The 16,193-nt window shown below is 48.7% G+C and overlaps 1 protein-coding gene across 12 annotated transcripts in view; it reads right to left on the bottom strand.

Moving 5' to 3' along the window:
• The window catches only part of FAM193B (family with sequence similarity 193 member B), a 32,260-nt gene that overhangs the window by 2,433 nt on the left and 13,634 nt on the right, over nt 1–16,193 (bottom strand). For 3 of the 12 annotated variants that reach the window (XM_081270373.1, XM_081270375.1, XM_081270376.1), the window contains 9 exons: nt 14,950–15,087; nt 13,904–14,138; nt 12,518–12,905; nt 9,487–9,688; nt 8,343–8,582; nt 2,613–2,717; nt 1,269–2,289; nt 1,039–1,114; nt 97–194 (listed from right to left, as the gene is read on the bottom strand). In XM_081270373.1, the coding sequence (XP_081126499.1) occupies nt 98–194; nt 1,039–1,114; nt 1,269–2,289; nt 2,613–2,717; nt 8,343–8,582; nt 9,487–9,688; nt 12,518–12,905; nt 13,904–14,138; nt 14,950–15,087 (2,502 nt within the window). In that variant the 3' untranslated portion in view covers nt 97. Of the gene's footprint in view, nt 1–96; nt 195–1,038; nt 1,115–1,268; nt 2,290–2,612; nt 2,718–8,342; nt 8,583–8,999; nt 9,224–9,486; nt 9,689–12,517; nt 12,906–13,903; nt 14,139–14,949; nt 15,193–16,193 lie in introns of those variants that run through there. The other 9 variants (XM_081270368.1, XM_081270374.1, XM_081270372.1 and 6 more) reach the window with 9 other exon arrangements.

A 16,193-nucleotide genomic window follows, 5' to 3' on the forward strand; every position in this document is an offset into this window, starting at 1 on the left:
GCCAACAAGCCCCAAATCCAAACCCCTTGCCCAAAGCAGAGAATGGGCACATAAGATGGCAGAGAACAGGGGATGCAAGTAACCTGGGGTCTCTACCTCACTGAGCTGTGCTGGGAGCAGTTTTCTTGAGGCTAAAATTGGTCCAGTTCACAGCAACTTTCTGACGAGTTTGCTTTGCTGAATCCAAACAGAACCTGTTGGGAGACAGGAAGAAGCATATCAGAGGTTCCCTCCCTTCCTCGCTGGACCCCTCTTCTAGACACTAGGTGTTCCGCTAAGAAACCAGCTGATGTAACACAACCTCTGTGCTCCCAAGTATCAGGGTCTGGCAGGCATGGGAGCTTTGCTGGCTCAAGAATCACTGCCCATGAGGCCAGGGGGACAGGAAGACCACCCCCACCTGAGATTCAAGCTCCTTCCTAACCTCATAGTTCATTCTCTAACATATGGGGTGGGCTTCTATTTCTCTAAGTATGCTTGCTTCCCTTACCCTCAGACCTTGGTACACCCTGGCCACACTTCAAATGCCTTATGCTTTCCCTGGCCAACTCAGTCTTAATTTTCAGGTTTCAGCTTGGGTATCACCTCTCCTAGGAAAGCTTCATGGCCTGCCTCTGCTCCCCAGCTTGGTTTGAAGCCCCCATCCTCTTCCCATCCTGTACCCCCTCATGCTCTTATACCTCTAATAGCACTGATCACTGTGCTGTATACTTTTCGATCTCTCCTTGTCTAGATTGCCCAGGCATGGTAGAGGAAATATAAATGACTAAAGAGTGAATAAAAGCTGGAAAAAGCCCAGATCTGGGGGTGCCTGATGTGTCACATCCTCCCTATGCCTTGCTCCTTCCTAGATGTTCCATTCTGGAAAGTGGCTACCTGGGTTCCAGCAGACCAGCTAGGTGGCAGGGCCTGGAGGGGTAGTGAGGTACCCCAAAGAGTCAGGGAGTAGGCCTTTCTAAAGTTCAAGGTACAATATGGGACTTGGGTATAGGCAAGGGCTCCCCTTGCAAAGTGGGAGAATTGTGAGCCCACACCTACCTCTTGAAGTACTCCACCTCCCGGTCAGTCTCATCCATCTCCGCCCCATCCATGTCCTTAGGCAGGAACACATCGTCTAGGAAGACAGAGCCAGGAGGGCTCAGTGCCCACAGCCAAGCCTCTGGGGTCATGCTCTGGGTGGCAGCACTGCCCATACACGAGGACTGCCCTCCACCCTGTGGCCTGGTTGGGGGGTGCGGGGCCAGCCATTTGGTTCCTGGTGCACTCACCCAACGAGGAGGCTGACTTCTCCTGCTTGTTGCGGCTCCTGCGGCTGCGGCTCTTGCTCTGGGGTAAGCTTTGTGGCCTTGCTGAGCCTGGGGGTTGTACAGACTCCAGCTCTGAAGGACGTGCCTTGACCTCACTTGGCCAGTTCCGCCAGGAGTTGCCCTTCTCCTTCTCAGTTTTGGGGCTGTCAGCCCAACCTGATACTGGCCGGCTCCCTCGGCTGCCCTCTGTAGCCTCAGCACAGCTGCCTGTGTTGGGAAGCTCTGGGGCCTTGCCTGGTTGCTTGGGGCCAGACATCTGGCTCTTGGCACTGGGAACCTCTGTGTTGGCTGGAGGATGGGAGGCCAGGTTCACCTCGTTCTTCTTGGCCTGACTACCCTGTTTTTTGCCTTTCCGTGGCTTCCCACCTGTGGCCACAGGCTCAGGCAGCTCCTGCTTGCAACTGGGGACCTCCTTTGAGCTTGAATCCTCAGAACTAGGGTTGCCTGGTTTGGGCGTCTTGACCCAAATCACCCGGGACAGGTTGGGCACGGTGTTGAGTCTCCTCACTAGCCCATTCTCAGGCATGATACCAGGAGGGGGGCCCCTCACCTCTGTCCATGGTGGGTGGGGACCTCTCATTTCTGCCCACGGTGGGGCCGGCTCACCTGGCGCTTGTAACGTGTGGCTCTGGGGAGAGCCCAAAGTCAAAGGGGACAGGTCAAGGTTGATGTCAGGCCGTTGCTCTGAGGAGCCATTGAGGTTTGAGGGGGATACAGTTTGGGGCTCAGGCTCAGCAGCCCCCTCCTTAGAGAAGCCATTGCTGTCCATGCTGAGCTCACACACACTGAAGCTGGCACGGATGGAGTCTTTGACAGTGTTCTTGATCTCTTGCAGACGGCTGCTCAGGAAGCTGTTGACTCGATCCAATTCCTGGTCAGGCCACTCCAAGAGCCTTTCCCTGGCAGGCCTTGGCTCCTGGCTTCCAGAAACACGATTTGCCTGCTTCAGAGTTTCTGCTGCCAACTGGGCCTTCTCTTTTTCCTGTCAATACAAGAGGCAGTTTCAGCAGGTCTGTCATCTATCAGACACAATATGACACTGGACACATCGGTCTGGGACCCAGCTTTGCCACTAACTTGCTGGAGACACAGCCTCACAATCCTGGCCTGTTCCCTGACACTGCCGGAATGAGGGTGAAATGTGATCAGACAGGTTTGTCCTCCCCAGAGAGTAAGGTTTTTATAGTTTGTTCATACCAAGCCCCTGTGTTGGTCCTACAGCCTAAGAAGGCTGGGACTCAAAAGAGACAGGTTCTGCCTCCCTGGCCTGAGTTGTGTGTGAACTTGAGCAACTCATATACTTACCAGTTGGGTCCCTGTGGACTCATCAAAATGGGGACAATAATTCTGAAGACCAAAATGGGGATTCATGTGAGGAACATGGCTGCTGGAGAGGCAGTCTCTCCAATTCTGCAGGCGGGAGGGGAAAAGTCATATTATACAGTCTTAAAGGAAGGAAGATGTGATTGCTCTGGGTGGCTGGGAATGCATGTGCCCTCCTGATGCTACATCTGAGTGCCCTTCCAACAGAAATGCTTCTCATGACTATGCTGGCCTCAATGACTTGAGGCCACACTCAAAGCGTGCCGAATGGCTTACATGGACAGCCATACCAGGCCATGGCATGAACATGTAAAAGCAGTTCCACAGCCCAGGGAGACTCTGAGACCTTGCAATAAGCTTTGATGGACTCACATCTGGAGAATAATCAATTTGTTGGGCATCACCCCCACTTCAAGGCATCAGCAGGCAAATAAGGTCTTTAGAAGGAGATAGGAAGCAGAGAGGAGAACCCTTGGGAAGAATGTGGTGGTAGAGCACCTGGTGTTGGATGACTTCCACCACCTCAGTATTTTCCTTTGATTTGGGAATGAAGGGGGAAAAGCAGAAAAATGAATCTGAGAAGAAAAAAGGAGAGCTTGCCACCACCTTAAGAGTCAACTTAAAAGTGGGTGACCCTGTGTCCTAGCAGGCAGGCATTTATTCTCTCATCTCTTTTGAACACTGGCTCTATTACTGACTAAGGTCAGCTGTTCCTGGGGACCTTGGACAAATCACTTACTCTCTCTGAACCTAACCTTCCAGGTTGTGACTTAGGGAGAAAAAGTAGTACACCTACTACATAGATGTACATCTATTAGGGAGAAAAAGTCTGTGCCAAGTTCCTTCCCCAGTGCTAAGGCTGTGCCTTGGTAGTGGGGAATCAAGTGAGCAACAGTATAGCCTGAAGCAGGATTTCTAGCTGTGTGTAGGGGCTGGAGGCCATGGGATGGCCAAGGGCCCAGAGGCCCTTTCCCCTCACTGCTTCCCTATACCAGCACAGCTTTGCTTTTAGTTGTTATAGACAGGAGAGTCCATGGAAGATTTCATGCAGAGAAAAAACTTGCTGCTGAACCAAAATATCTGAAATGTACTGTTGTGGAGGGAGCGTACTAGCACCACATACTCTGATATGAACAGAAGGAGAAAGCACAGCAATGCACATCTTTTGCTACATACCAGGAACCTGACTCCTCGAATCTTTATTACTATCCTTGCTGCACCGCGATTTGCAACTTATAGATGAAGAATCTTGACTTTGGGAAGAATACAGAACTAGCTCAGGTTATGTGGCTAGTAAAATGACAGAGTTTGGATAATACACCAGGAATGATCTTCAGAAGTTGCCATGGCTTTCAATTCCATTTGCCAACCATTAACTAACCATCAACTGTGAGGCAGTGGGCTAGGCGATGGGCATGCAGCCATACATGGTCTCTGCCTCACTTACTTTGGTCAGCTGGGGGAGAAGACACATAAACAGGCTGTTTAATTCAGAGCTACAGGGAGATAATGATCCTCCTATCCCAGACTGGGTCATCAGGGAGTGCTTCCTAGAGAAGGCACTGAAGGCTGAGTGAAATCATCCTGGAGAAAGTTGAGACAAGTACTTTCTAGACAGAAGGAATAGCAAGCCTAAAAGCTGGGAAATGGAAAAGTGTATCATTAGGGAACACACACCATTCAAAGGTACAGTCAGAGTCTAGATTTTATTTTATTTTATTTTTTTGTGTGTGGGACAGGGGCTAGGGCAGGGGCAGGGGCTAGGGCAGGGGCAGGGGCTAGGAAGGCAGGTGAGAGAGGAGAGGCTGAGAAATGAAGCTAGCAAGCTAAGCTGGGGCTGGATCCCAAGGAGCCTGCAGGCCACAATGGGTTCTGGTTTGAGCCCAAGGACAATGTTCAACCAGCCACGTAAGGCTTTGAAAGTAGAGGTGGTAGGTGGAAAGAAGTGACTGGTTAGAGCAACTGGGAAAGCCGCCTGGATAGGACTTTTGGTATTGGGTAGGGAGAGAATGAGATGTGTTGAGAAAACACTGCCCAACCAAACGTTGACATGCGCCAGGCACTCTGCCCAACTTTTTTGTACATCACTCCATTTCATCCTCAATAATCTGACTTAGGTTCTCCTGTTATTCTCATTTTATGGATGAAGAAACCGAGGCTTAGAGGTTAAGTGATTTGCCCAAGGTCATACAGCAAGTGTGGCATAGCAGAGCTTCAAACTGAGGTCCAACTGCAAGGCCCACTGCTCTGTCAGTATAATGCACTCCTCCAGAATGGCATTCAGAGGTGAGCTTTGGTTCAGCAATCAGAGTGGGTGGTGGTGCCACTGACGAGACAATGGAGAAAGATAACAAGCTCAGTTTGCTGAGTTTTGAGGTGTCTGGGGGACATCCGTGAGGAGGAGCCCAGTAGCAGTAGGGGATGTCAATTTCAAGTACAGGGAGTATAGTGCAAACTCCATGGCTTTCTTCTCCCAGGGAGATGTGCTCAAGTGGGAGGGCCAGGTGCTCACAAAGGAGACAGAAAGTGGTCTGAGAGGTCAGAAAACTGGAGAAGATGGTGTTCCCATTGCTTCTTTCCTGGCCCTGTTTGGTTGAGGGTGGAGGAGCCAAAGACAAAGTTTGAAAAGGAAAACACAAAATGTCAAAGGTTGCTAAATGGATGAACAGAATTTGAATTTGGCAACAAAGAAATCAGTGTGACTCTGCAAAGGGATGAAGAACAATCTGCAGTGAGCTGACAGGGGGGAGGTGAAGACAGTAAACACAGACATTGTTTTTCAAGAAATGGTGGCTTTGATGAGAGGAAAGGTACAGGAGAGGCTACAAGCTTGAGAAAGAGTCTGCTTTGAAATGACAGCAGTGGACACAGTGAAAGGCAATGGGAAGTATCCCAGAAGAGGCTGCAGCTCCAGAGTAGGTGGCCTCATGCTAGGTTGAGGGGGCAAAAAGGGACCACATGGGTTTGGGTGAGAAAGGGCTAACTCTTCTCCCAACAAGGAGGAAAGTTAAGTTTGCAGGTGGGGTGATCAGTTGAGAGAATGCCTGTCCAATGTTTTTTTCCTTGTTGACATGGAGAGTGGTTATTTACCAAAAATAAGGGGAAGGGGGCCATGAAGGACCTGGAGGTTGGAGAATGGAATTCTGACAAAGAGGCTGTACAAATGGGCATAAGGTGGAGCAAGATGACTAGGGAGCTATGGAAGCTGGCCAGGCAATGTGGGGGCTCAGGCAAAGGGAGAACATCTGGCCAGGAGCCCCAGGCAGATCTGGTCATGTACTAATTTTGGGGTGTAGAAGGGGAGGGGCAGTTATTCTGAGAAGGTGTTGACAGAAGGGCAATGGGACAAGGAATTGAGAGTACTGGCAAGAGAGAGAGTGATAGGGACAGTTCACTTGCTCTTTTACCAATACTTACTCAGTTTAAGAGTGAATACTAGATTGGTGTGGGCATAAGAGAAAGGATCAGGTAACAATATTCAGTGGAGGAGGTTACAATGGTGGGGCCAGGAATTCAGCTTCAAAAGATTAGGGATTTGGGGCTGGGGTTGTGGCTCAGCGGTAGAGTGCTCACCTAGCATGTTCGAGGCCCTGGGTTTGATCCTCAGCACCACATAAAAATAAATAAACAAAATAAAGGTATTGTGTACAACTAAAAAATAAATTAAAAAAAAAAGATTAGGGATTAGTACACAAAGGTGAGAGGGTCATGATCTGGAAGTGGGATGGGAAACAGACACTCCCAAAGTGGGAGTGAATAAGCAGTCATCACTATCTGGCTGCTGGGAAACTGGGTTTCGGTGGTCAGCCAGATTGTGGTTAACTTTGGCAGGTGGAGGGACTTCAGGGTGAAGACTGCTGTCTAAACAGATAATGACCTGACATTGCAACTGCCCATGTATGTCTGTCCCTGCCTGTGGCCCCATGATTTTACATCTGAGAGGGCAGGGATGCTTGGTTTGTGTGTGTCCTGGCCTCTAGGCTGGGCCTAGCAGATAGCAGACAGTGGTTGCGCAGTGAGCTTTGGAATGAGTGAAAAGATCATGACAAATGGCAGCTGAGAGAGATGTCCAAGGTGTGGTGGGAGCATAGCAGAAGAATTCCTTCAGGAAGTCAGCAGAGGGGGAAACATCTGAACTGAGCTTGCAGAGACAGCTTATCAAGAAGAAAAGGTGAGTAAACAGTGTGATGAGTAAAGGGAAAGGGCACAAGTTCATTAAAAGCACACTAGGCCTGGAAACCCTCTGGGGACCTAACTGGGGACAGCTGCCTTAAGAGGCTAGAAAGACCACTGCAGCTTACTGAACATCTCTCGCTGGCAACTTTGAATGGGAACATAAAAGTGCTGACCATTTTCTGAAGGCAGCAGTGGAACTCCTTGGCTTAGTACTTCAAGTTGCAGAAGGATCTTAGTAATTCTTTGGGCTAGAGAAAGCTGGAAATCACTTCTGCCTTCCAGAGCTCTAGGGTTGTTTGACCACCCAGGAACAGGAACTAGCTGACTGTCAAACCTAAATCCCTTTGATGCTGGACTCCTCTGGGTGTGGCACTGTGCAGATGCAGTTGGGAACACACGGACAAAGAGGTAATAAAGCTGCAGGGAATACTCCACCAAGCTCTGGGACTCACCTGGCAGCAGGGCTGCTCGGGAATAGTTCCCTAGGTTCAAACCTTAGCTCTGAGGACCATTTCAATTCCATGGCTTCAATTACATCTTTGCATTGGCAACTCCTAACCCTGCATGCACCTCCTTCTCCATGCTGATGTTTCATGGGAACCTCTGAGAAAATGTAACCCAACTGTATTCAGTCTTCTGTAAACGCCATCCTGGCTCAAGTGAAAGGCACCACCATCATTCTGCCATCAGATCACCCAGGCCTGTCACTTCTGCTTCTTTTGCAATTCTCTCTTCTGTTGCTGCCCCACCCTCAATTATCTCTCCCTTGGCTTGTCTTTTCCTGGCTGGGGCATCAAACTCTAGGCTTTCCTGCCTAAATTATCACCCTTCAATTTACTTTCCATACCACCACACCACAATCAGAGTACAAATCTCGAGCACACTCTCTGATGACAACCGTCCAGTAACATTCCCTCACCTGGAGGCAAAGCTCATCTTCAGCTGGACCTGAGGCCCTCCCTTGCCTCCTCTGTGTCTTGCCTCTCTGCTGTTTTCAGCTTTGGCTTTATCAAGCTCTGTGGAATGTGCTGTGCCAGCTGCCAGGAGGCCCTCCTGATGTATGTGTCCTTACTCCCCATGACTCTGCTCACAAGTCAGCCTCTTGTAAAGCCACTTCCGGGCAGGATGGGGGCTTCCCTCATTCCAGTGCTTGTCATACATATGTACTTGTCCAGTTTTGTGTCTCCCCAGTGGACTGAGCTTCTCCCAGACGAGAACTTAAATGCAGCACACTTTGGCTCCCATTGTTTATAGAAGTGTTTGCTGAATGAATAAATGACCGAATGAAGCAAGTCCTCGGCTTGGAGGAATCCAGTAAGCAGCTTCTGAGGCCAAGAAACATTTTTCCTCCACTTCACTTGCCCCCAGACACTCTGACCCTAATGCCTCCCAAACTCATTCAGACCTTCCCAGAGCAGTGAGCTGTGCCAAGGCCTTTGGCAGCTAGCACCATTCATGCCCCAGAAGTCTTGGGGCTTGGGGTGAGGGACTCCTCAGGGAGGAAAGGCAGTAGAGCTGAGCTCCCCCCACACCCACCTTCTTTTTCAGCTTGTGCCGGGCCCGCTTGGCGGCCCTGGCGCTGTTGGGGACTTTGGGCTCCGTGCTGTTGATGAATTCCAGCAGCTCATCCACATCTCGGTGGTCCACGGCGGGCTCCCCAGGGATCCCGCCCAGGGCGCCCCCCTTCATGGGCAGCTCCTCTTTCCGCCTGGTCAGCCTTGAGCGGAGCTTCTCCCGGATCTCGGTATAATTCCGACTCGTCGGGGCAGCGGGTGGCTGGGGGAGGGGGAGGCGCTGACATTACACCCTGGGCTTGGGAGGCCCATAGCACTCCCACCCGCTGGCACCAAGTATGTGGTGAGGAGCGAGACAGCTGTTCTCCCTACCATCAGCCACAGAGGCCAAATGCCTGGGCTCTGAGCCGAGACAGCCAGGGGTGAAGGGAGTGGGAGGAAACAGGGCAGAGCTGGGCGAGCACGGACTGGGGAGCCAGGCTAGCAGGTTTGAGCCTGGGCTTCATCACTTGAAAGTTGTATGACCTTGGGCGAGTCACTGAGTCTTTGTGAGCCTCAATTTTATCATCTCTAAAATGAGGATAACAGCGCCTAGCTCAAAGGCAACTGGTAGTTGAATTACTTTCATTCCTCCTATCCTCAGCTGCTCTGCCCTAACCGGCAGCCCTTTCCTCTTCACCTTATGAGACTTCTGAACTCTTTCTCCCCTGTGCAGAGACAGCATGTACTCTGATCTGAGTCTCCTTCCTGGCGCCGTCTGTGCTCACGGCCTGTCCCTCGGCTGGCTGTCACACTTGGGGAACTGAGAGCCTTTTTGCTTCCACTCTGCCTTCATCACGCACAAGCGTTCACTTCTCTGGGATTACACACGTATACATACTCATCAGAATCATAGCTTTCTCTCTGCCATTTCCTTTCCTTTTGCCTAAAGAAAAAAAGTCAATCTTAAGAGAAACCACGAGAAGAGCAAAGGTAGCAAAATGTTAAAAAACCCCAACCTCATAAATGTGCCCTGAAGCTCAAGTGAGCAGATGCAAGCACCAGGACTCACAGGGTCCAAGCGCAGTGATGATCACCATGATGAGGGGTCTCTGGGAAGAACAGGGTACTCCTTTGCTCACCTTGGCTGGCCCCCAGCCCTGTTCAGCCCAGGCAGACTCACTCACCGCATTATGGCCGAAGAACTCACAGTAGCAGCAGTCACAGAACTTCCCGTCTCTCTGGTGGGTGGAGGACGAGGTGCAGGAGCTTCGCTCAGAGCTGCTATCCTCTTCCTCACCCAGTCCCTCATCTGCCTCACAAGGCTGGGGCAGCTGGCAGGCTAGGCCGCTGTGTGCAAACTTGTGCCCCTTGCACCCAGGCTCCCTGCTGCAAGGGAGAAAGATAGGTGAAGAGGTTAGGGAAGGTAATGCAGGAGTGGGCAACAGGAGTCTAGGGAGGCACCACAACCTGTACCTGCCACATCAACTGTCCTCTACTTGCTAGATCTGCACTTCTCACAAGAACTACTACTCTTGAGGGCCATCAAAAATACAAACCTCTGAGATTTCCCCGTGCCTCCCCTGCCTGTGCCCACCATATGCATCCTTCTCAGGGCATCACGTGGACACCTTTATTCTGTTTTCATGTATTACTATAATGATCTGTTTGCTTATTTGCCTCTTAACACTGTGTACTCCCTCCAGACAGGAACGGTGCTACTTCGATTTGTGGATCCAGTGTGTAGCACAATAACACTGTATATAGCAGGTGCTCAGTAAGTCTGAACCGATCAGCAGCCTGATGGTTTTCCTGGCACACCCACAGGTTACCAATGAGGTGTTTCCTTTTACTTTCTAAGGTCCTCATGACCTGAGTTTGGTCTCAGCAGCAGTGAATGGAGCTGCCTTAAATACAGTTGAGGCAGTACTGAGTTGAGGAAAAGCAAATGTGTCTCCTGGGCCACAGACTAAGAGCTACTGCTTGTGCCTGATACTATAAATTCAGCATGGTATTTCCTTTTTGGTACTGAGGACTGAAGCCAGGGGCGCTTAACCACTGAGCTACATGTCCAGTTTTTGTTTTAATTTTTTATTTTGAGAAAGGATCTTGCTAAGTTGATGAGGCTGTCTTTGAATTTGCAATCCTCCTGCCTCAGCCTCCTGAGCTGCTGGGAGTGCTCCATCATGCACTAGAGAGTATTTCCCCAGAGTAAGGATAACATAGGCTGAATTAGAGCTGGGCCATCAGCAGCTGAAGTGCTGCAAGAACAGATTGAAGCTCAAGTGGTCAGGGAGCCAGAGTGAGGTTGGAGCTCCAGGAGCTGTGTGGAAGTTCAGTTCTCAGGGCAGTCCAACACAACCTCTCTCCGCTACTGAAAAGGACAGGAAAAAATGTAGCAAGCATTTAAAAAGGAGTGTGGAGGAATTGTCATCAGTGGTGCTTACAGAAGTTTACTCCAAATTGACCACTGTTTATTTGTCACATAAGCAAACTGATTTTAGGAAAATTAAAATACCCAGTGGTCCTGTGAGTACTGAGACCAGGACTCTTATTATTGGTGGTTGAATCAACGTGGAGAGTCCTATGGAAAGCAGCTTTTCAATGCATATTAAGAACCCTCCTTGGGCTGGGGATGTAACTCAGTAGTAGAGCATTTCTCCAGCACATGAAAGGCCCTGGGTTCGACCGCCAGCAACACCAAAAAAAGCCCAAAACAAAACAAAAAACCCCTCCTCAAAAACAACAAAGAAAAAACCCAAATACCCTTTAACTGAGAAATTTTCCATTCTGAAGAATTTTCCGTGGAGAAAAATCTAAAAAAGGGAAAACACTTGAGGCCAAGACATCTTTGAAGATGTTATTCATAATGTTAAAATGGTGGAATGACCTGAATGTTCAGTAACTAGAGAACAGTGAAGTGACTACTGTTAATTTTCTTCAGCCTTGAACACTGAGGGCTAAGAACACCACAAAGGAACACAAACATGCTGATGAGGTAATGCTAAGTGAAAACCAGAAGCAGCAAATCTGTATAGATGCCATTAATACCATGTGAAAGATACATGAGGGAAAAATCAAAAGTAGTGGCAGCAGGGCAGTGGGATTTTTGAATGGGAAAATCTAGATACATATTAACATAGATCTGGTTTCAGATAGATCTGGCTTATAAAAATATACATCTAGGGCTGGGGCTGGGGCTGAGTGGTAGAGCACTTGTCTTGCACCGGTGAGGCACTGGGTTTGATCCTCAGCACCACATAAAAATAAAGATATTATGCCCATCTACAAAAAAAAAAAAAAAACTATATCTATATCTATATATATCTATATATCTACCTTCTTCCAAGAATTCACTTCAAATATATACTAATATAAATTTCTTAATTATGTTGAGTTCTAGGGATCTCCTAAAGGACACATTCAAATACAGTTTTAGAATATTTATTATAACCTTATTTCTCTTGGTTAAAAAACTGGAAATGCCTACATGTTTAAGAATAGAATGGTAAAATAAAGTATACTGGAGCTATAAAGTAAGATGTTGTATGTGGTCCTTAATAGAGGAATTTAGCTGGGCGTGATGGCACATTCCTGTAATCCCATCAGCTCAGGAGGCTGAGGCAGGAAGATCGCAAGTTCAAAGCCAGCCTCAGCAACAGCGAGGCGCTACGCAACTTAGTGAGACCCTGCCTCTAAATAAGATACAAAACAGGTCTGGGGATGTGGCTCAGTGGTAGAGTGACTCTGAGTTCAATCCCTGGTACCAAAAAAAAAGGAATTTTAGGGCTGGGGTTGTAGCTCAGTGGTAGAGTGCCTGCCTAGCATTGTGTGAGGCACACTTATAAATTTTAAAAAAAGGAGGAATTTTAATTGGGGAAGTGATCATGATATGATACTTAAAACATTAAGAAAAACTACACAGTTTTTAAGAAATTTAGGCTATAAGGACATTTTTTTCCAAATTAAAAAAAAAAATTCTTTATAATTGGGAAAACAATGAAAAAAAAAAAAAAAAAAAAAGAGCAACTACTATGTAGGTACACACATCTCTGGGGCTTAAACCCAGGGTCTTGTTCATGCCAAGCATACACTCTACCACTGAGCTACTATCCACTTCAATTTAATTTCTACTCCAAAGGTACCCTTGGTAAAGTTTTCCAAAACTCTTTTGAGTTCCAGTGAGCAGGGAGTGTGGTCTTCACACAGTTCACTTACCTGTGAGTGCTAGGGAGTGGCTGAGAGCCTGGTGGTGGGAGGAGAGGCCCGCTGCAATGCCCACTGCAGTGCCCACTGCAGGGATGGCTGCACCCCGAGAATGGTGGAGGCATCTTCAGGAGTGGCATGCTGGTGGAGGGTACGTGGGGGCTCTGACATGGCCCTGGGAGATGGGGGACAGCAGCAGCAGCCACAGGGCACTCTGAAGCCTGGGCAGGGAAAGGTGCTGCTGGGGTGGTGGGCAGCAAGTGTGGGTGGGGTGGGGAGCCAAGGGAACTGGGGTGAGAAGGGATCAGAGATGCTGGCTGGGGGTGGTGGCCAGTGGGGCTGTTAGGGGGAGCAGTGAGGTCTGTGTGCTGGTGGTGCTCCGAAACAGGGAAAGCCTCACCTGTGGGTAGAGGGGGAAGAGAGGGGTCAGACTTTCGGGAAAAAGCCCATGAGCTTACTGCCACGGCATCCTGCTTATTGTTACCAGAGGGCATAGCCTCTCAGTACAGGAGACACTGGAGCTAGAGAAGATTCTATATGGGCAGCAGCTCAGCTGGATAGGATTTAGGAACCCAAGCCCAAAGGAAAAGGTACTAGGAATGTTGGCCCCAGAGAGGGTTACGCATCTCTACTGTGCATGAGCATGAAAAGAGGATGTGTGTTTGATCTGTCCAGGAACTGCTTATTCAAAGGCTTTCCTCAGACCTGGGACAGGCATGCCTGCAACAAGCTGAGGCTCTGAAACCAAGTAATCAGGGGATGCCTGATTCCTGCAGGTGGCACCATTTTGAAGAGTTCTGCCCTTCATATAGCAGTATGACAGTAAATCATATTTATATAATAAATCAATAACTCAAGATTCTTCTTTTTGGGTTTCAGAGCATTATCCTAGTCTAAAGATAGAAGCTGCTGACTATAATAAGCATGGCAGCGTGCATGGCCAATCTCTTGTGGACGTAAGCGCAGTGCTTTTATAGTCATCTCTCAAGTGAAGGAAACGAGGCCCAGGAGTGGAGGAAGCCCAGGTTTTCTGTGGTGCTGCAGGGCAGGTGTTATGAGACTTAAGTCCTTCTACCTTAAGAGCCTTCCTACTCCATTTACTCCTCAAATGGTCCTCACCATTTGAGGTCCCATCCTGGATTCAATATGAACAGCTATCAGAATCAATGACAGCTTTGAGAGCAATTTTCTTCTACTAGCAGTATTTTTCAACTTTAGAGTCATGGGAAAGGTGTTTCATAGAGATAGAAGGTCTAAGTTGCCCCTTCTACCATGAGAACAGCTCTATTTTTACTTATTTTAATAAACAATCCTCTGATTTATTAAATAAAGTGGATAGGAAAATATAGCTTTCTGTGTTGAGGGGGCCTGGCTCTCTGCTGAGCTGGAAGAACTCACCAGGGATGGCAGGAGGACTCCCAAGTGAGCTGCCTGGCACAGCACCACTGGAGTGCGGGGAGTTCCAGAGGCCCGAGAGCTTGTGCGCAGACAGGAACGAGCTGGGATCCCAGTCCCCTGAGTTCCCATGGCAGGAAGAGGAGGAGGAAGATGAGGATGATGAAGAAGAGGACGAGGAAGAATGAGAATCACCTCCACAAGATTGTGATTTGCAGGACGTGTGTGACAAGGAGATCTGGAAAACAGGAGAAAAAGACTCACGATCAAACAGCAGAGCAGACCCTCTGTGCCTCAGTGTATACCAAAGGCATTCCTTTCTCCCCCAGGCCTCTGTGTCATTGTCAAAACACAATCAGGACAACTCTGGCAACAAGCATAAGCAAGGGCTGGTCTTTGCTAAGTGAGGGCTGTGGTGCTTCCAGTTATGTAGAGTGGTGAGAGGCTGCTATCAAGAGAAAGGGTCTTTAAGCCAGGAGTCCTGAAACTTAATGGATCCCGGGTCAAAGAGTGTGGAGGGGAATGAGAAATGAGGAAAGTCTGGCCACCATGACCCATGGGATGGCAGACTTCCATGGTTCCCAGCTATCTTGGAAGGCTTCAAAGGCACATTTTAGACCCCCAAACTGACCTTTACCCTCTGTGTCATCATACTGGTTGACTTTCAAACTGCAACAGAGCTGAAGAAATCAGGGTCACATGAAGGAGTAGGATCGTGATCTACTGGTACTTATGTGCAGGTCCTTATCCTTATCTTGTGTATGTGCTATGTTGAGGGGCTGGTGGGATACCTGAAACCTGTCTCTTCCCCAAAATCTGAACCTGAGCCACAAAAGCTGTATCAGGGTAACCCAGTAGTCTCTCAGTGCCTGGGCCTGGGGAAGGCCCAAGTAGAACCACCTGAATACAGGGAAGGAACACCTGATGTCTCTGGGGAGGTGGCTGCTCTGCATTCAGGAACCCCCTTTTAGTGGAAGGGAAGGAACACCTGATGTCTCTGGGGAGGTGGCTGCTCTGCATTCAGGAACCCCCTTTTAGTGGTTACTTACTGCCACTGCATGTTCTCGACCTGTCTGTCTTTCATCTTCCTCCATGCTTTTCCGGCAACTCTGGCAGACCCACAGAGGCATCTCGCCTAGGAGATTCTTGACGAGCTTTGGCATGAAGTCAGGGGGAAGCTTCTCACCCTGCAACACCAGTCCATTTTGTGAAGGGCCTTCTTCCCAGCCTTTCCGTTCACGGTGACAAAGCAGGCAGCAAGTCTGCACAGACTGGCTGGAGGTAAGGGGGACCTGCACAACAGACAGATTCAGGGTTTCCCAGGAGGGGAAAGACTCTCCTTAGAAATAATACTAACAGTACTAATAATGCCACTTATTACATACCAGGCACGGAGTTAGGCACTTTATAGACATAATTTAGATTTAGTCCTTATAACAGCTCTGCAAACGAGGTGTTCTTACTCCCATTTTTCCCCCTTTTAAATGAAGAAATATATTTTAAGAAGTTAAATGAGTTGCCCAAGGTTACAGAGCTAATGAGTGGTTGAACTTCAGGGAATCTGACTCCAAAGCTCATGCTCAAATGTTCTAATACCCTGATGTCCCTGAATTTCAAAGGTTAAAGACAGCCCTTCTCTCTCTGGCATGTTCAGAAGAGGTCACAATTCTGGGGATGCCTGTGCAGCCTACAGACCAATCCTCATCTGGAAGGAAAGCATGCTTTCAGTCGACAGAGAACTTGGGAGAATGTGTGGGTTTTCAGGAGAGTCGCACAATTCCTTTAGGATCACAGCAACATTTTAGAGAAGGGGTTTGTAGAACTTTTCAGAAAGCATCAACTCAACTTAAAATTTATGTTGGCAGGGAGGTTAAGGCAGACCCCAGGGACACATAACCACTGAGCCACATCCCTAGTCCTTTTTATTTTTTATTTTGAGACAGGGTCTCACTAAGTTGCTGAGGCTGACTTTGATCCTCCTGCACCAGCCTCCTGAGCTGCTGGGATTACAGGAATGTGCACTTTGCCTGGCTCAACCATGGTACTCTTGAGAGGCAGTGATGATGATACATAGAACCTGGATTTCGGGGTCAGATGGACATGCATTCTAATTCCTGCCCACTAGGAGGATGACCTCGAGCAAGTTATTTAACTTCTCTGAACTTCAATTCCTACCTACCTTGCAGAATTGTTGTGAGGGTTGTTGCAAAAGCAGGTAAAGTGTCTAGCCCTGTGCAGGCCCATAGGCCCAATACACAACCATTACTTGGCCTTTTTATTCCCCTTCTAGAAA

Source organism: Spermophilus citellus, assembly GCF_964194105.1.
Source record: "Spermophilus citellus genome assembly, chromosome: 1".
Lineage (NCBI taxonomy): Eukaryota > Metazoa > Chordata > Mammalia > Rodentia > Sciuridae > Spermophilus > Spermophilus citellus.